This window comes from Chlorella variabilis, assembly GCF_000147415.1.
Source record: "Chlorella variabilis unplaced genomic scaffold CHLNCscaffold_11, whole genome shotgun sequence".
NCBI classification, from domain to species: Eukaryota; Viridiplantae; Chlorophyta; class Trebouxiophyceae; order Chlorellales; family Chlorellaceae; genus Chlorella; species Chlorella variabilis.
The window spans coordinates 1414469-1432999 of record NW_005435077.1 but is presented as its reverse complement, the minus strand read 5'-3'; the positions used below and the strand labels follow the sequence as shown (position 1 = coordinate 1432999).

General features: G+C 69.7%; 3 protein-coding genes across 3 annotated transcripts in view; 2 read left to right on the top strand and 1 right to left on the bottom strand.

Moving 5' to 3' along the window:
• Window positions 1-2099, top strand: part of CHLNCDRAFT_134567 (hypothetical protein) — a gene marked incomplete at both ends in the record, with an annotated part of 3137 nt that extends 1038 nt beyond the window's left edge. The window contains 4 exons of the mRNA XM_005847461.1: window positions 63-166; window positions 347-447; window positions 601-873; window positions 1062-2099. Of these exons, the coding sequence (XP_005847523.1) occupies window positions 63-166; window positions 347-447; window positions 601-873; window positions 1062-2099 (1516 nt within the window). The remainder of the gene's footprint in view (window positions 1-62; window positions 167-346; window positions 448-600; window positions 874-1061) is intronic.
• Window positions 2100-3988: 1889 nt separating this feature from the next.
• CHLNCDRAFT_134565 (hypothetical protein) lies at window positions 3989-5398 on the bottom strand (the record flags this gene model as incomplete). Its single annotated transcript, XM_005847285.1, has 5 exons — window positions 3989-4074; window positions 4284-4398; window positions 4592-4675; window positions 4884-5273; window positions 5387-5398. 5 exons carry the CDS (start codon window positions 5396-5398, stop codon window positions 3989-3991), a joined length of 687 nt encoding a protein of 228 aa, XP_005847347.1.
• Window positions 5399-11644: 6246 nt separating this feature from the next.
• CHLNCDRAFT_58007 (hypothetical protein) lies at window positions 11645-18485 on the top strand (the record flags this gene model as incomplete). Its single annotated transcript, XM_005847460.1, has 15 exons — window positions 11645-11920; window positions 12170-12320; window positions 12596-13055; window positions 13264-13379; window positions 13667-13812; window positions 13991-14563; window positions 14770-14984; window positions 15330-15540; window positions 16020-16115; window positions 16268-16350; window positions 16553-16717; window positions 17447-17587; window positions 17837-17947; window positions 18146-18211; window positions 18350-18485. 15 exons carry the CDS (start codon window positions 11645-11647, stop codon window positions 18483-18485), a joined length of 2946 nt encoding a protein of 981 aa, XP_005847522.1.
• Between the last annotated feature and the right edge of the window lie 46 nt (window positions 18486-18531).

Genomic DNA, 18531 nt, shown 5'->3' with positions numbered 1-18531 from the left:
TGCCGCCGCCTGGCTGGCGCCGGCGTGCAGGCCCAGGACGCCGCCGCCTCCCCCGACGCCAGCGCGGCCCAGCTGGGCAAGCGGCTGCGGGACCTCATCGCCCGCCTCGACTCCGTGCTGCCCTACCTCAACCTGGCCATCTCGACGGTGGCCCTGCTCAACCAAAGTGGGTGGGAGGCATTGCAGCCGCACAGCTGCACTCTGTTTATTTTTTGTATTGCCTTGGAGGCAGCTGCCGGAACCAGGCTGCTGCTGCCTGTGCATCCGGCCTGCGGCCTGCCAGCTGCTGTATGCGCCTGGGAACCGAGCGGCGGCGCCGCCGGCCGGCACCCCGCGTGCGGTGCAGGCGGCGCCGCCTCCCCGCTGTCCCCCTCCCGCCTCATGTCTGCCTCCTGGCACCTGCGCTCCACCCCTCAGCCCGGCGCCGCTGTCTTCTGCCTGCCAGAGGTGCGCTGGGCGGGACTGGCACATGGGGCGCACCGGGGCTGTGTGGAAGCAAGTTGAGTCGGTTTGGTAGGGTAGGGTAGGGTAGGGTTGAGCTGTGGTGATGGGCGCCGAATCTCCCGACAACTACGCCCTGCCACCTGCTCTGTTCTGCAGGCAGCGTGGCACGAGGAGCGCCAGCTCACCGCAGCGGGGCCCAGCATGGGCGAAGTGCACCGCCTGTGCAGCCTGTCGGTGTGCCGCTGTACCGCAGGGACCGCAGGCACCGCCGGCACCGCTCCACCACCTCCGGCCACGGCGGCAGCAGCCGCGGCGGGCGGCAGCGTTGGGGGCTGGCCGCTCTGCGCCTACGAGCTGCTGCTGCAGCAGGACCTGCGGGATGGCGCGTACCACGAGCCTGAGGAAAGCGCGGGTACCATACGGCTTCAGGTGAGCCAGCGTGGGGTCAGCCTGGTGACGCTAGCTGCCACGGCATCAGGCTGCAACGGACGGCAACGGCGCTGCCGCGCCGAACTCCCAGGTTCAAATGCCCCGGTTTGCTCGGTGACTGTCCTTCCGGCTGCCAACCCTCGTTGCTGTCCTGCTGCTCTTCTGCCTTGCTGATGTGTGGCCTGCAGGTGGCCGACATCGTCGCCCTTGAGTGGGAGACGACGCAGAGCCTGAACCAGGGCGAGAACGAGTACCACCCAGCCCTGGTGCTGCACGTGTTCAGCAGTGGCGGCGTCGGACCCGTGGCGGCGGCAGCCGAGGGCGAAGCGGCAGCCGCGGCAGCCGCGGGCGGGGAGGCGGCGGGGAGGCGGCGAGGGCTGGCGACGCCAGCCAGCGGGGCGGCTGGCGGGCAGCCGGGCAGCCGGGCCGGCGGCAGGAGAGCCAGCTCTGCAGCTGAGCTGCCCGGGGCAAGTGGGAAGATGGCGGCGGCGGCAGCAGCGGTGACCTCGCCGCTTGCCGTCACGCCGCCGGGGCCGGCGGCGGCTGGTCGGGGCGGCGGGGTGGGAGGCACCATCCACCGCTGTGCCGTCATGTGCAGCATGCGGTTAGAGGAGAGCGATGATGAGGATGAGGAGCAGGAAGAGGAGGAGGAGGAGCAGGCTTCAGCCGACAGCGGCAGCGAGGGCGGCAGCGAGGGCGGCACGCGGCGCCCCGGCGCGGCCGCGGCCGCGCCGGGCCCCGCGGCCGTTGCCGCCGCCGCCGCCGCCGCGTTGCAGCGCGAGTGGCGGCTGCTGGGCGAACTGGAGTATGTCTTGCGGCTGGCCATCCTAGAGTGCTGGGAGCAGGCGACGCACCAGGAGGCGACAGATGAGCGGATCGTGATGGCTTTCCACGCCACCTCCCTGCCCCCTGCGGCAGCAGCTGGCGGCGGCATCCATGCCACCGCCCACCACCACCACCTCGCCGCGGACAGCGCGGCGCACACCACGGCGCAGCGGGCGGCGGCGGCGGCGCGGTGGCGTGGCGCCGTGGCCCATGCCGTCGCCGCTGGCGTCGACTCCATGACCGCCGGGGTGCGCCAGCTGTCCTTCACACCGGGCGGCGCAGCGCCACCAGCGGCGGCGGCGGCGGGCGGCGAGGCGGGCGGTGGCAGGGGCAGCGGAGCCGCCAGCCGGCGGCAGAGCTCGCGGGCGGGCAGGAGCGGCTTTGGGTCGCCGGTGCATTGAGGGTGCGCAGCCTGCATGCCGCGCATGGTCTCCCCTTTTTACTAGGCCTTTGCAGCATTTGGTTTAAACTGCAAACAAGCACGCTGACGACGCTGGCGGCCTGCCCAAAGCGGCGCCCGCATCCGACCCTTCTGAAGCGCTGATGTCATCTTGCTCATTATGGAGGGAGGGGGTGAAACATGCAGACTGGCATCGTCCCACCAATCGAGCGATGGGCAGGAACACTTAATAAGCATGAGGTCAATGGCTTGGGCAGGGCATGCGAGCAGGACCGCTCGCCGCCTGCCGCGCTGCGACGGGGCACAGCACGGTGTAGCATTTCAAAGTGAAATCAAAATATCATCGCGCCATTCACGTCTGAAGTCGCCACACGCCAGCTGCTCGGACCACGCCTGCACGCGCTGTTTGACAGGACGAGCCCCGCCTGATCGCTCCTCCACGCGACTCCCGCATAAGCAGGTGAGCGAAACTGGTGTTGTTGATGATGTCAACAGGGTTCGCGCGAGGTTGGCACAGACAGCGCCCCCAGGAGGCCGCCTGGCTCGAACGGCCGGCGCCGTCGCAACCCAGGCAGTGCGCGCCTGGCTGCTGGGCCCTCACCGACAAGGTGCCTGACGTGCATGCAGAAGCGGCAGCTGCACGATCGATGAATCTGTTTGCCGTATCGTTAGCGGGCGACGAGCAGGTGGTGCAGGGCGGCTGGCTGCCGGCGCAGCTGCGGCTGAAGCAGCCGAAGAAGGCAGGCTGCCGCTCCATGCAGCGGCCGGGCATTTGGGCGCAGTGCAGCAGCTGCTGGACGCAGCCCCATCCACGGCGTCCGCAGTGGACAGTCTGGGCTTCACCCCGCTGCACTATGCGGCTTTGGGGGACCACATAGAGGTGGTGCGGCAGCTGCTGCAGGCAGCCCCAGCCACGGCGTCTGCGGTGGCCAGTTGGGGCTTGACCCCTCTGCACAAAGCGGCTGAGGGGGGTGGTGTAGCTGCTGCTGCTGGCAGCGCCAGCCGCAGCGCTAGCTCGGGCTCACAATGGCTGGGCGCCGCTGCACTATGCGGCTTGTTGGCCACCTTGCAGAAGTGCAGCAGCTGCTGGAGGCTGCACCAGGTACAGTTGCAGCTGTTGATACGAGTGGCTGGACCCCGTTGGACCATGCTCTTAACAGAGGCGCTAAAGGCGCGGCGGCTGCAAACTGCATGGTGCGGGCGGCGCCGGCGGTGCAGCCAGCGTTGGGCATTCTAGTGAAGCAGCAGGGCGCTGCCACCCTCTACGCCGACCTGGTCTGCCGCCTGGCCCTTACTCAGCAGCAGTGGCACTCCATCCCAGCGCCCTGCCCCGATCTGGCGCGCGCGCTGCCGGCCGTCTTGGCACGCTCTGTGGCAGAGGCGGGGTGGCTGGTGGGTCGGCTGGGGCAGGAGCAGCGTGCACGGTTGCGCACCGCGGCCCTCGGCCTGGGCAGAGCGGCAGCGGGGGCGAGGCGCCTGCCGTCATTGCCAGGAGAGCTCACCCACCGCATCCTGGCGCTGGCGCTGGCGCTGGCGCACCCATGAGAGCAGCACCCCCTGTAACAGCACCGAGCTGTTGCATGCCTGTTGTTTGAGTGTGTTGCATCGTTCACGCACCAACCTGGCTGTTCTGCCACTATGCAACACGGCTCGGCACCGCCAGCTTGACGCCAACTTGCGGCCAGTGTGCTGCTGCCGGGTGCCGTCGCCGCACATGCACAACCCCCTTTCGCAGGAAGCAGCAAGGATGGTGGCACACTTACAACGAGGGCGTACAACAAGGTCCGCACGGCGCAGCCACAAAGTCGCGCATCGGGGGGCCACTGTGGCAGCAGTGGCGCTGCCGCCGGCAGCCACGGCCTGACGCTCCCCAGCAGTGCCAGCTCCTGGCTACTGCTTTTGCAGCAGCTGCTGAACGAAGGGGACCAGGGCATCCAGCACAATATCATATGCCTCTTTGACAGGGTGCACTCCGTCTGCGGGCCAGGTGGCATAGCAGGCACAGCGTGGCGATCGGCCAGGGGCGCAGCAGCCTTGATGGGCATGGCAGCCACAGGCAGTGCTTCGCCCGGCTGTGCAGGCCAGCTTGGGGGCTGCAGCAGGCAAGCCTGGAGCCAGCCAAGCAGGCGGCAAGGGCCAGCAGGCCCACCGGCCAGTGCCAGAGCTTCACCACCTTCCCACCCACCAGGGAACAGCTCCGAAGGCAGGTCCTCCCCAGCACCAGAGTAGTGCAGGTGCGGGTCGCCGGCGCCTGCCGCAAAGCTGCGCAGCGCATTATTCACAGCCTTGGCCTTGGCTTGCTGCGGCAGCAGGAGGAGGCCGAGGGATGGCAGGGTGCATGGCTGGCAAGCCATGGGGATATGGGAGGAGGATCTGTTTCATGAGTGCTCTGCTCGGCAGCTTGGGCAGCCCACCCTGCTCCCTTGTGCTAGCGCGCTTCACCCTGCGTCACTTGGATGCAGGTGCTGGCAGCCAGCCAGCCAAGCAGCCCACCATCCCCTCCAAATAGAATAAGCTCAGCAGCACGATGTGGGCTTCTGGGGCATGGTACCGCACGTACTGCACCAGCTCCTGAATCTGCACAGTACAAGGTGGGAATTGCGGCAGCCTTGTGCAGGCGCCTATTATCAAAGGTCGGGCAGCCGTGAGGCTGCGGCCAGCCTGGGCGGCAGCGGCATGAGAGGGACGGCGGCTGCTTGCCGCAGCCGGTGCTCCCAGCCATGATGGCGCCGGCCCTCCCCCAGGCTGAATAGCCAGCCCCAGCACCGCATACACGTGCGCGCACCTGCGCCACTAGGCTCCTGGGTGCCTCGCCCATGGAAAGGTCGTTCGTCCCTATTTGGATGCAGTAGGCGGCGGCGCGCGGCATGCCGCCGTGCCCCAGCCTCCACGCCAGGTTCTCCACGCAGTCGCCCGGCACGCCAAACAGCCCCACGGCGCCTCCCAACGCCGACTCTGCCGCAGCCAGCCGCCGCCCGCACGCGTTCAGCCCCTCGGTGATCGAGTCTCCTAGGAAAGCGAGGGCGAGCGGGGCGCGCTGCGCCTGCTGCGCCTTGTAAGCCAGCGCTTTGTTGTCAGCCCGCGCCTCCACGTGCTCTGCCGCCCAGGTGGGGCAGGGGTCAGGCGCGGCCGCATCTGCGGCCCCAGGAGGCGAGGCCTCGGCACGGCCGCGGCCCTGCAGGCAAAAGCAAGGCAGGCGGCCTGCAGGCGGTGGATGTGGCGGGTGGAGGTGCGGCGTGGCGGGGCAGACAGCAGCGTAGCGGGGCGGCCCCAATAGCATCACAGCACGACGCGCACCATGTCGCGCCCGGCAGGAGCCCGCAGGCGGGGCTTTGCAGCTCGGGCAAGTGGCAGGGGGAACCTGGGAGACTCAACAATGTGCATCTACAATGCCACAACGGCATGGTAGCGATCAGGATGCGATGGATTCAGCACGATGGGTTGGGTTTTGGCGCGCGACAGCCTGGCGCAGGCACCTGCGCTGAACCTGCTCTCTTTAGACCTCTTGCAGGACACGCACACCACCAGTAAGTGAGCTGCAGCATCCATATCTTAGAAATTGCAGCCATGGCCAGCACAGACGCAGAGGCTGTCGACACTTTCGACGCGTTGCCCGACTGCCTGCTTGCGGCGGTCTTCCTGGCCGCTGGGAGGAAGGAGGGGTGAGCCCGCCTGCAGGAGGCAGGCGGGAACAGCCTGCTGCGGTACCCATGCACGCCGTCACTGCCGCCGCCGCTCTTCTGCCGCCCTTGCAGGCCCGCCGTCACGCTCGTCTGCAGGCGCTGGTGCCGCGTGGCCTGGTCCGAGCCGGCCCTGTGGCGCTCCTTTGTGCTGCAGCCGCCGCGCGGCTCGCGGGACGCCCCGGAGGAGCAGCGGCAGCGGTGGCTGGCCGCCACCTGCGCCAGGCTGTGCCGCGTGGGCCGCCACGTGCGCTCCGCCGACTTTGATTGCAGCATGCTGTGGCGGGCGGGCCTGAGGCCAGCCGTCATGCAGGTGCCAGCCATGCTGGCCTCGCTGCCGGCGCAGCAGCTGTCGCACCTGAGGGTGGAGTGCTGGGAGATGGGCAGCGAGTGTACCACCCACGAGGCTGCGGCGCTGGCCGCCACCGGCGCCCACGCCCTCCGCACCTTCCCGCACCTCACCGGCCTGGAGCTGTCTGCCGAGCGGCTGTCGCCCGCCGACGCAGCACCGCTGCGCCAGCTGACGGCGCTGCGCAGCCTGTGCCTGCTGGGGCGCACTGGGGTGCCAGAGGCGGTGGCGGCAGCCGCCGCGCAGCTGCCCGGCCTCACCGACCTGCGCCTGGTGTCCAATGGCGGCGGCTACCTGCCACCCGCCGACGCCTTTGCGGGGCTCGCCCAGGCCCTGCCCAGGCTGCGCCACCTGCAAGTCTATTACCGCTGCCAGCGGCCGGCAGGCTCCGGGCCGGTGCTGGTGCTGCCGGCGGCGGCGGGCTTCCCCGCCCTGCAGACCTTTGACGTGTACTGCTCCTCGGGTGCGCAGGTGCGCGGCGCTGGGGGCAGGCAGGCGAGGCAGGCGACCGCGCTGGAGCTGGGACCCTTAGTGCGGACGTGCCGCAGCTGCACCCAGCCCTCAACCCCGCAGCAGGGGCTGGGCGTCCACAGCCTATCACACCAAACACCAGCACCAGCCCATGCCTCACCTCCCGCTGGCGCCTGCATGCCTGCAGATGGGAGGCATCCAGCTGCAGTCGTGTACCTATGAGCTGCAAGGCGGCGGCAGAGGCGGCACCCCACCAGCGCCAGCCAGCGCCGCCCTGGACCTCACCCTCTGGCGCGGCGAGGGCGGCGGCGGGCTGGCCCGCGTGCTGGTCGCGGTGCTGCCCCGCCCCGCGGCTGCCGCCGCCGCGCTGGCCCGCCTGTCGCTGGACGGCGGCAGCCTGGGCGTGGGGCGGTGCGGCGGCTGCGCCGCGCAGCTGGCAGGGCTGACGGCCCTCAGCCTGGCCAGGTGCGACGCCGAGCCAGCCTCCGGCCTGGCGGAGCTCCTGGGCGAGCTGCTGCCCCAGGCGCCGGGCCTGCGGTCTCTATCTCTGGCCAACTACCCAGGGGAAGGGCGCGTGCCGGCGGCACTGCTGGGCCTGAGCGGCCTGCAGGAGCTGACTCTGCAGCAGCTGGGGCTGGAATCGCTGCCACCGGGGGCCTACCTGGAGGGTGAGCAAAACCCCTGCTGCTGCTCCTCCTGCTGCGGCTGCTGCTCCTTCCACTCCCGCTCCCGCCATCGCCACCGGCCGATGCGCGGCTGCCAGCTTCCCAAGCCTCAGCTGCGCCAGGCGGCCCCAGCGCAGCCCGGCCCTGCCCGCTGACGTGCGCCGGCCAGTGCTGATCCCGTGCTTCCTGCTGTGCGCAGGGCTGACGTCGCTGCGCCTGCGCGGCAATGTCCTGATGTGGCTGCCCGCCTCCCTGCGCGCCGCCGCCAGCCTGCGCATTCTGGACCTGGATGGCTGCCCGCTGGAGCTGTCGCCTGCCAGCGTGCGCAGCGTGCTGCGCCACCTGCCGCTGCTGCGCGAGCTGAGGCTGGGCACGCACAGGGCGCAGCCCGCGGCGGCGATGGAGGCACTGCGGCGGGAGGCGCCGCTGGTGAAGGTGCAGTGCCGGGAGGAGGGGCGGCTGGCCTTCTAGTGTTTGTGTAACGCCCGACCTGTAAGGTTTCCAGATGAGGTGTTGGCTGCGGGTGGCTGGCTCCAGCGCTAGTGCGGCGGGGTTCTGTAGAGCGGCGGCGCCGGCAGCGGTGCCGACGGCCCACGCCGGACTGTTGCGCCACTGGCGCCGGCCCAGGCAGCGGCAGCAGCTGAGGTCCCAGTCCGACTGGACCCGAGTCGGGCAGTGCTGGTGTGCGCCTGTGTGCAGTAGTTCTGCCTGCATCGTTCTGCGCACATCTATCTCGCTTGCTTGCACGTTTGTAAATGGATAAGCTTCTAAGCAGGCATGGCAGCCCCAGCGTGTACCCAGGCCTGAACAGGACGACGGACCTTGGCAATGAGTGTATCTGCACCGCACTACAGCCTCTCGAAAGGAATTCCAGGCATGCCCAGGGGCGAGGTCCGTTGACAGATAATGAGATAAGGGCACAGTGTGTTGCAGCAACGTATTCAACTGCAAGGGGCCGCTCAGCTGAACTCCAGGAACACCTCGATGCGGTCGTCCCCCGAGTCGAAGCGGTAGATGGGCTTGGAGGGCTCCCACGCGGCGTCGCCTGTGGCCTGCTTCACCAGGCCTTCCAGGTCGACGCCCGCCACCGCGGGGATGAAGGTGGCGGCGGAGTTGAGGAAGCCTGCGGCGGGACGGGGGCAAGGGGGGTGGGTGGAGAGGAAGGCGTGTGTGTGGGTGGGCACGATTGGGACCGACGGTGGGAGGGAGGCGAGCGGGCACAGCGGCCCGGAAAAGCGGCAGGAAGGCTGCTGGGCAGGGGCGTGCTTGCTGGGGCGCCCTCCTTGGCTGCCGTGCCGCGGCTGACGGGTGCCCTGGTGGCCAGCCAGCCCGCCAGCCTGCGTGCGTGCCCCCTTCCATGCCCGCCAGCTTGGGAAGCGCACCGGCCGGGAAGCGTGTGTCGAGCGTGGTGGTGCCCGCCTTGCGGTCAGACACCTTGACCCGCACCCACTGCGCCCGGCGGTCACCCGGGTCGCGCGCCCGGTAGCCGCCCCCCTCCTCCCCGGCACCGCCGTACAGGTCGATGGTACCGCTGGAGGAAGCTGGGCTGGCGCCTGCACTGCTGCCGGGCTCCAGGACGAGGTCTGGCTCGACGCCGGCTCGCGGCGGCGGTACTGCTGCTGCTGCTGCGGCTGCTGCCGCTGCTGCTGTGCTCGCCGCTGCCGCTGCAGGCGGCGCCGGCGGCCGGCTGCCGTTTGCGGCGCCGCTGCTGGTGGTGGCGGTGCTGCCACTGCTGGTACTGCTGCTTGGTACCGCATACCGCGCCTCCTCGGCCCAGTACTCTGGGAAGCCGATGGACGCCTGCAGCTCCTGCACCCCCACGCAGCAGCAGCACGCATGGCATGCAGGATGAAACAAGACATTCATGGAAAGCGCTCCGATGAAGGAGGGGCCAGCCACGCCGGCCCGGCTGGCTTTGGCAGGCAGCAAGTACAGGTGGCGGAACCTGCCTGGAAGCTGGGCATGGCCGGCGGGACCGGTACCGCCCCCGTCTTGAGCCCCGCCAGCGCGGCCTCCATCGCCCGCACAGACACCCCCAGCAGGGACAGCGGGTAGGCGCAGAGCTTGAAGCCCATGGCCTGAAGCTGGGCGGGTGCCAGGATAGGCGTCTTGCCGCCGCCCTCGAGCATGCTAGCCATCTGCAGGGACGGGCAGGCAGGGAGGGGCATGGGGTGCAAGGCGGGTAGGCGGGCAGCAGGTCAGCGTGGGGGAGGCAGGAGGGAGAGGCAGGGCGACAGAGGCTGGCAGGGGTGGTCGGAGAGGCAGGCAGGAGCAGGTCGGCAGGCGGGCAGGCAGGGGAGGGAGGCAGGAGGGAGGCACCGGCCGGCACAGGCAAGGAGGGAGGCCCTGGCCGCCTTGCAGCGCCCTGCTCACGGCACACCCCACCCAGCGCTACACTTGCCACCACCCACCGTCACCATGCAGACACCACGCACAAATATACAGGCCCTCCTTCACCACCACCACCACCACACCCACCACCTTCCAACCACCTTCCAGCCCGTCCCGCCCCGCACCTTGTACGCCCCCGGCACCCGGCACAACGCCTCCATCTCCCCCTCCCCCTCCAGAGCATCTATGAACACGACGTCGGCGCCCGCGTCGGCAAACGCCGCCGCCCGCCACAGTGCCTCGCCCAGCCCCTCCGCCTGCCGCGAGTCGGTGCGGGCGACGACCAGGATGTCGCGGCCCTCGTCCCTGCTCCGGGGGCAAGGTGCGAGGTGGCAGTGGGTGGCAAAGCTGCGGCGCCATGCACCCCTTTTCCCAAGCGGCGCCGGGGCACAGCTTGGGGAGGTGGCGGCGGCGCCCACCTGGCGTCGCAGGCTGCCCGGATGCGTGCCAGCGCCTCGTCCCGTGCCACCACCCGCTTGTTGCGCACGTGGCCGCATGACTTGGGCCACTGCAGGGAGCGGGGTTGGGTGGGCGGGCAGCAGGCGTCGCCAGGTGGGCAGGCGGCGGGGCACAGGCAGCCGACTGCAGCCGTCCCCTTCTGATCCCTGAGAAGCAGCAGCAGCAGCAGCAAGGCGCGCACCACACACCGCTATGGAAAGTGGCACAGCGCAGCGTAGCGCAGAGCACCAAGCCACGCCACTCCACACCACACCACACCACACCTGCTGGTCCTCGATGAGAATCCCCGCAAAGCCTGCGGCCGCGTACCCCGCCACTGTGCGCCTCACGTTGACCGCGTTTCCGTAGCCGGTGTCGCCGTCGCCGATGACTGCGGGGCGTGGGAGAAGAGATGCGGGGGGATGCGGGAGAGGGAGAGCAAGGGTCATCACAGGGAGAGCAAGGGTCATCATCCGGGGTGGCCGGTGGGAAGCTGCAGGGAAGCTGAGGAGGCAGGGCGGGCCCCGCCACGCTGCTGTGGCAGCGCAGCGTGGGCGGTCAAGGCAGCCGCTGTGCGTCCTGACGCACTGGGCAGGCGATTGGTGGCCTCGTGGCAGTTGCGCCCGGTGTCAGCCATCTCGGAGTACGAGATGAGGCCCGTGTCGGGCGCGCCCAGGCGGGCCGCCGCCGTGCAGAAGCCGCTCATGAAGGCAAAGTCGAAGCCGGCCTGCTCGATAAGGCGCGCAGACAGGCCGTCGTGGCAGCAGGGGCCCTGCGGGGGAGGGCCCAGCGAGGGGCTGAGCGGGCTGTGCAGATGCGTCGTTGGCGCGGGCACAGCGGCGGCAATGACGGCAAAAGGGCTGAACCCAAAACACTCCCGTGGCGCTGTTCGACGAACTAAGAATTGCTACTTGGGCACCCAGAGCAGGCTGCGAGCGGAAGCAGAGGCCACAGTGGGCGGGCCCCGCCTGGAACCCACCAGCAGGATGCCGGGCTTGGCCAGCAGCTTTCGCAGCGATGCCGTGCGATCCAGGTCGACATTCTGAGCTGCCCGTGTGACGATAAGACGGCGTGCAGACCGCTGGGCGGTGCCGTGGCGCCGCTTCAGGACGCAGGACTGCTGCTGGGCGCTCGTCAACGCTTGCATGTTGCTTGTGAATGCCATCGGGCTGGGTGGAGAGCGTTCAGAAGGTCCTTGCACCGCTGGCGACAACGGGGCATCGACAAGACTGGGCGAAAGGCACCTTACATATAGCGATCGACGGGCCTCCTCATCAACTGCGATTTCCAGAGCCTTGGTGCCCGCATGGTTCGCATGCAGTGACTCGACTGGGCTGTGGGCGCCGCAACTTGCTTTCGCATATACATCGAGCTTTTAAATGGCTCCCAGCAAGAAAAGAAGTGCCCCGACCGACCTGCCAGCGCTCGCTGAGCAGCTGGTGGCCGAGCCCCGCGCCAGGGCCAACAACCTGCCCCTGCTGCTGGCCGCGCTGAAGCCGGGGTGCTCCGAGGTGCGCGAAGCACGCACCGGGTGCCGCCATGCACGCGCGCGATGGTGCTCACCCGCCGCCACCCGCTCGCTCACCTGAGCTCGCAGCCCATTCCAGCACGTTGCCACCTGCGCCTGCAGGCCACGCCCGTACTGCACCACCTGCGCATTTTCTTCATCGACTGCTTTGACCGGGGCGACCTGTCGGTCAAACCGGTGCCGGCAGAGGACCAGTCTGCTGAAGCGGTCTATGCCGCCTGGCTGCACCGCCAATACGGCGCCTACCAAGCCGGCCTGCTGCGCCTGCTGGGCGACGCCGCTGTGGATGCCCGCACCCAGGTGCGGCGCCTGCCGTCATGGGTCCGGAAGCTGTGGCTTCCAGTACTGCTGGGTCTGGCAGCTGCGGCTGCCAGTTCTGCTGATACACGCCGCGCTGCATCACGCCTGCCGCTGCTGCCGCCAGCGCTGCCCCCACCTGCCTCCCGGCGAATCCACCTGCCCAGCCGCTGCGCCCACACAGCCACCGCATCATAACCGCCCTCTCTCCCTCTTGCCCTGCCCTCCCCTGCCTGCCCTGCCTCCCGTCAGGTGGCCGCCTTCATGGCGGTGATGGAGTGCGTGCGCGGCGAGCGCCCCGGCGTGTTCAACAACCGACTCTTCCACCGCCTGCTGGCCGTGCTGCTCACCTGCGCCGGCACCGCGCCAGAGGTGCTGGGCCTGCTCATCGGCAAGCTGCTAGGTGGGGAGCCGGGGCGGGGCTGCAGGGCTGGCAGGGCTGCAGGGCTGGCAGCGCTGCGGGGCTGCACATGTGCCGCTGCTGCTGCTGCTGCTGCTTCTGCTGCTGCCGCTTTGTTTCCGGCTGCGGGGATGCCGTCAGCAGGCTCTGGGGCATGCGCTGCGCTTGCAGAGCGATGGGTTGCTGCTCGCTGATTGCTTGGGGGGGGGGCACTTGCGGCTGCGACCGACACCTGCCTGCCTGTCTGCCTGCCTGCCTGCCTCCCTGCCTGCCTGCAGAGCTGGCAGATGTGCGCTACTTCACTCTGGCCAGCATCATCAGAATAGCGCAGCCGGCACGGCAGGAGCAGCAGGCGCAGCAGCAGCAGGGCGCGGCGACGGGCGCCAACGGGGCGCCGGCAGCGGCGGCGGGGGGCTCGCGCGAGGACGACAGCAGCGACGAGGACGGGGAGGAGGGCGGCGGCGGTGGTGGCGGCAGCGTGAGCTGGCATGACCTGGCGCGGACTGTGTTTGATGTGTTGGCTGAGATGCCGGCCGCGCCTGCCGCCGACGAGGAGCTCCGGTCGTGGTGCGGCGCCGCAGAGGTAGGCATCGTGGCGGCAGCCAACGCGGGAGAGGGGGCGCGGCAGCGCAAGCGCCAGCGCCTCGCGGCGGAGGCGGCCGCGGCGGCCGGCGCGGCGGCGGGCGAGCAGCAGCGCGCCAAGTGGGCCAGCGCCAAGGCGCAGCAGCGCATGTACAGGTGTGGGGCGGTCTGGGGAGGCTGCCTGATGCGGCTGCAGGCTTTTGTGCTGGCGGGGTGCTGGCAGGGATATGCAGGGCTGGCCTGCCTGCACCCTGGGCCTGGCAGACCGCAACCGGTCTTGCTAGCAGCAGCAGCAGCAGCGCCTTTTGCGCGCCGCCCTGTTCCTCCCGCCCCGCCCATCCACCCGCGCCGCCCGCCGCTGCAGCGAGGCGTGGCTGGCGCTGCTGCGGCTGGAGCTTCCCGAGGATGTGGGCAAGCGGGTGCTGGCCAGGGTGCAGGACCTGATAATCCCTGCCCTCGTCAACCCGCTGCTGCTGGCAGGTGCGCGCGTGGCCGGGTGTGAGGGCGCCTCTGGTTCCTGGGGAGGGGTGGCGGGCGGGCAGGGGCAGCAGCCCAGGCGTCGGCAGGCAGGGGAGGCCAGCAGGCGGCGCGGGGAAGCCAGGGCGTGTGGTGTGTGGGCGGCGGCGCCTGGGCGGGCCGCAGCGAGCCAGCCCCGCCTCCTGCCCTGCTCCCAACTCACCTCCCGCCACATCCCAGCCCCACTCCACCCCGCCCCACATGCTCACCTCTCCCCAACCTCCCCCGCAACCTGGCCTGCCGCCCCGCAGACTTCCTGACAGACACCCTGGACCGAGGCGGCCTGACTGGCATGCTGGCGCTGGACGGTATCTTTGTGCTGGTCACGCGGCACGGCCTGGAGTATCCCAACTTCTACGCCCGCCTGTACCAGCTGCTCACGCCGCAGGCCTTCCACGTGGGTTCCTGGCGGCAGCTGGGGAGGGAGGAGCGGCTGGGAGGAGGTGGTGGTGGTGGTGGTGGTGTGGTGTGTGTGTGGGATTGGGTGTGTGGGGGCTTCCCCCGCTAGCGGCGCCCAGCCCGGCAGCGCTGTCACCGACGAGCAACCCTATGCCTGCTGCCCCCTGCGCCCGCAGGCCAAGCACCGCGCCCGCTTCTTTGCGCTGGCAGATGTTTTCCTTGCCTCCGGCATGGTGCCCGCATACACGGCGGCGGCCTTTGTGAAGCGGCTGGGGCGGCTGGCGCTTGCGGCGCCGCCAGCTGGCGCCCTGCTGGCGCTGGCCTTCATGCACAACGTGGTGCGCCGCCACCCGGCCACCATGCAGCTGCTGCACCGCCCGCCGCGCGGAGGGCTGGCGGGGGTGGCCGGCGCCGCGGCGCCACCGCCGCCCGCCGCCCCGCAGCCGCTGCTGCCGCTGCCTCCAGAGGTCGCCGGCGGCGGCAGCAGCGCGGCCTTGCGGGCCAACGGCGCCGCGTCTCCGGGCGAGGACGACGACGCCCCGGCGGCGGCGGCGGTGGGCGTAGCGGCGGGCCCAGAGGCCGGCCAGTCCCCGCAGCCGGCAGAGCAGGCTGCCCAGCAGCAGCAGCAGGGGCCGGTGTGGCAGGGGCACGATGTGTATGATTTCCGGGAGCCAGACCCGGGCAGGAGCCGCGCCCTGGAGAGCAGCCTGTGGGAGCTGGAGGCGCTGCGCCAGCACCACAACCCGCAGGTGGGTGGCGGCGGCGGTGTGTTGCAGGGGTGAGGGGAGGTGCGGCCCACCCCGGGCGCTGGCCCCTGCCCGCCTGCCTGCCTGCGGGTATGGGCTGCGTGCATGCCCAGTACAGCAGTCTGCCCCCCACCCTGAGGCGCCTCCCAGCATGCCTGTGACCCAAGCACGCTCAGCGTTGGCGCCACCCCCCTTGCTCTTGCACCCAGGTTGCCGCCTTCTGCTCCCTGCTGGATAAAGACCTCCGTGACCGCAAGAAGACCTCAGAGGCCGACATATCTGAGCTGCTGCCCGCCTCCTATGCCAGCATGTTTGCGGCAGAGGCGTCCCGCCGCCTCAAGGCCGTGCCCACCGCCTTCTACCGCGCGCCGCCAGAGGCGCTGTTTGGCGGCGAGGCCGCGCCCGACTTCCCCGGCTGGCGGCTGTGAGGCTGGTGGGGCCGGGCTGGGCTGTCAAACCGGGCTGCGGCTGTGTAACTCCCGCCGCGGAGGATTGGGGTCGGCCCGGCAGCTGAGGTGGCGGCGGCGGCGAGGAGACGCCCCGCCGGCCGTAGCGGCAGGCCAATACTGGGGCGCTGCAGTCCCTTGGGCTGGCGCATTCCACGTGTGCAAGCAGTTTCAGCACCTCCCTGGGCTCCGCGGTGTGCTTCAGGGGTCGAGGCAACCTCGACGGAGGTACACGTACTGCCCCTTTGGATGAATAAGACTGTAGCGCGGATGGGGGGAATGGGCGTCCGGGAGGCGATGATTGCCGCCGATCTGCCCCTCAGTGATCTGTCCACGGTTGCCGGTGGCTGTTTGCGACTCCCTGGCCAAGCTGTCTTGCCCACGCTGGGGGAGGCCCCCGCCGCGGCCATGCTGGAGTTCTGGTCCACCCAACTGACCCCAGGACTCGTAGGTGGCGCGGCGGCCTCCCTCATAGTGCCTGAGGGCAAGGTGCTCTGCATAACGAGCATTACTGCCCAGGGATGTCCTGCACAGGTGTGTCCAATTCTGCGGCTGTGGCCGCGATCTGCTGCTGCCTGGGTCCTGCAACCCTAAAGTGGGCAGCCATGGACTGAATGCGCGGCTTCGAACCCGCCTGCTGACTCCGTGGGCCCCGCAACCGCGCCTGCTGGACTGCCGGGGCAGCGCCGCTGCCGACAGGCCGCTGGGATGCCACGGCTCAGAAACCATCAGCTGCAGCCCAGTGGTTGTTTGACAAACAATCCATGCCGTTATTTCAGCTTGTTGCTGCCTGCATGTTGCTCTTGGCCTGGCCGCATGGCCGCAGTCTGCTGCCGCCAAATTTGCCCCGCCTGCGCCACGAATGGATAGGGTCCACCTGTGCAGCCCCCCCTCTGCTGCCTCTTTTTTTGCCCTCCTCCCCAGCTGCACCCTGCATCACACTTATAGCCAAAGCCACCGCCTCATTTCGGCCCACCAGCCACCGCTCTTGGCGCCCACCTTGCCTGCCGCAGAGCATGCAGCGGTTCCCGCTCTGGACAGATGCAGTGCTGACGCTAGTGGTGACGTGCGGCAACCGGCCGCCGGCGCAGCTGTGGCGCAGCGACTGGGTGCGGAGCGTGGTTGCAGCACCCCTGCCAGCAGGCAGCCCTCTGGGAAGCTGGGCCGCTTGCTGGGCCCTCCAACCTGTCGCTTGCCATGCACGACGACCACAGTCGCCCGCCGCATCTCCTCTTGACCTTCCTTTGTTTGTTGTTTGCAGGTGCGGCACAAATATGACAGCGTGCGCATGTACTGGGTGCCGCACTTTGGCGGCGCCTGCTTCTCGCCGCACGTGCTACTCAGGTGAGGCGGCGCGCAGCTGCAGCACCCTGCTGTGACACCAGCATGGAATGTGCCCCGCCTGGGCGACCTGCCTCATCGTCAGCCTGGGCTGCAACGCGGGCCGGCATGTTAGCGTTGGCGTCTCGCAGCCTGTGACGGCTGGGCATGCGGCCGAGCAGCTGGCTGAAGGCGGCCCGCCTCTTGTTGCCCGCCGTGCCTGCAGTAGCGGCGGTGTCACCTTTACCGCCTCCTTTACGCTGCCAGACGGCACCCCCCTGGGCGGGGAGATGGCGCCATGGACGGGCTCCAACGCCCCCACTGTGCACATTGTGGGGCACCTGCTGCCGGAAGACCAGGCTGGCGACTTTAGCGGCAAGCGCCTGCGCATGTGAAGGCACCCCGCGGCACGGCAGGCACGGCCCTGGCGCCCCAGCGCAGCGTGCACAACGCAGCACGACCTGCAATCCTGGCGTGTGCACAGCACGCCGCGGCACAGTTTGTACAACAAAATGCGGCGCGGCGCGGGAATGCGGCCTGCTGGCCGTGCACCGCGCCCACCCGCCGCCCGCCCGAGCACGAGAGAGAGCCTACCCATGCACGAGAGAGGCTGGGTGCAGCGTGCCGGATGCGGGGCGGCTCTGCAGTGTCGTATTATTTTTCGTGGGGGGGCTGCGTGCAATGCAGCTGCTGACGCAGGGCAGCCCTGCTCGATCACTCACCTATATTATGGATCATCTTTGCCCAGCACACTGCGGGCCGCCCCCTGACGCTTTCGTTCACATAATCTTTTTTGATTCATTGCCCCTGCCTGTGCCTGTGCAGCGCTCAGAGAACCCACCCTGCATAGCGCACACTGCGTGGGCGCCCCCGCAACTCTTGTTTTCCACCCAACCCCATCCTCTGTTCCACACTCTTGGCTCTCGGCAGCTCCCGCGCCATGTTCTGTTGTTCACCATTTTTGATTGGATTTTCGAGGCAATTCATCCCACCAGCCGCCTTCCTTTCGGCTGCGCGCGGGCCCGAGGCACTCTGCTCGCCCATCTCTGGCCAAGGCCCGTGCACGGCCGTCCTCTTGCTGCCCGTTGATCCCCTTGCCGCCGCTGGCGGGGGCCGCCAGCTTGGCCACGCTGCGGTTCACCGATGTGAGGGAGGAGGCGGCGTTTGGGAGGTGGCACGCCGCGCGCATGGCGCGGGTGGATGCTCTGGCCTGCCTGGCCAAGGGCAGCCTGCTGGCGCTTCAGGGGTCCCTTGGCGTCAGGTGGGTGGTTGGGTGTCGGCGGAGGAGCGGTGTGGCTGGGAGAGTGGTGGTGCGTTGTGGTGGCGACGGGTGGGCGAGGGGCCCAGCCTATGCAGCCTTGGGTGGCAGCGCTGGGTGGCAGCCTGGCTGAGCCTGGCGCCTGGGGCAGCCCCTGGCTGCGCCTCTGAGCGCCGCATCTGCCGCCGTCCCTTGCCACCCCGACCGCCTGCCTGCCCGCCGCCTGCCTGCCTGCCCGCCGCCCGCCTGCAGCCTGCTGGCCGTGCCGTACTTTGTGCGGGACTGGCTGGTGGGGGCGGACCTGTCCCGCCTGGGCCTCCTGCTGCCCCTCCTGATCCTGGCATCGCCATACCTCTACCAAAAGTGCGCCACGCCAGCCCCGCGGCCGCAGCGCCTGCACCTGCAGACCCCAGCTCCTGCCGCCGCCCCGTGCCGCGCAAAATGTGCCGGCTGCCGTGTCGTCGGCGCCGCCTCTGTCCCCCCACCGTGCCCTGGCATGCCCCTCGTCCCGCCGACCAACCGCCGATCCCCACGCATGCCTGCAATTACCAATGTGTGCAGGTACCTTGCCACCCGGGAGCGCCTCATCCTGTCGGTCCACGTGATCAGCGTGCTGTGCAGCTGCGGGTGAGGCTCACCCACCAGCCAACCGACAGCGACCCACGCCAGCCGCTGTCCTGCCCCTGTCCAACCTGCCTGTGCTGGGCGTTCCTCTCCCCTGCCGCCGCTCCCACCGCTCCTGCATTGCAACCCATTTTGATGCAGGCACTGCATGCTGGCGCTTGCGGGCATGCGGCCTCGGCTGGCCGCGCAGCACGAGCGCTGGTGTATCTGCCTGCCCACCAGCCTGCTGCTGTTCCAGGCGCGCCCGCGCATCGCCCCGCCGCCGCCGCCGGCATGAGCCAGCCTCTGGCGGCCGCTGGCTGTGCTTGTGCTTGTTGTTTGGT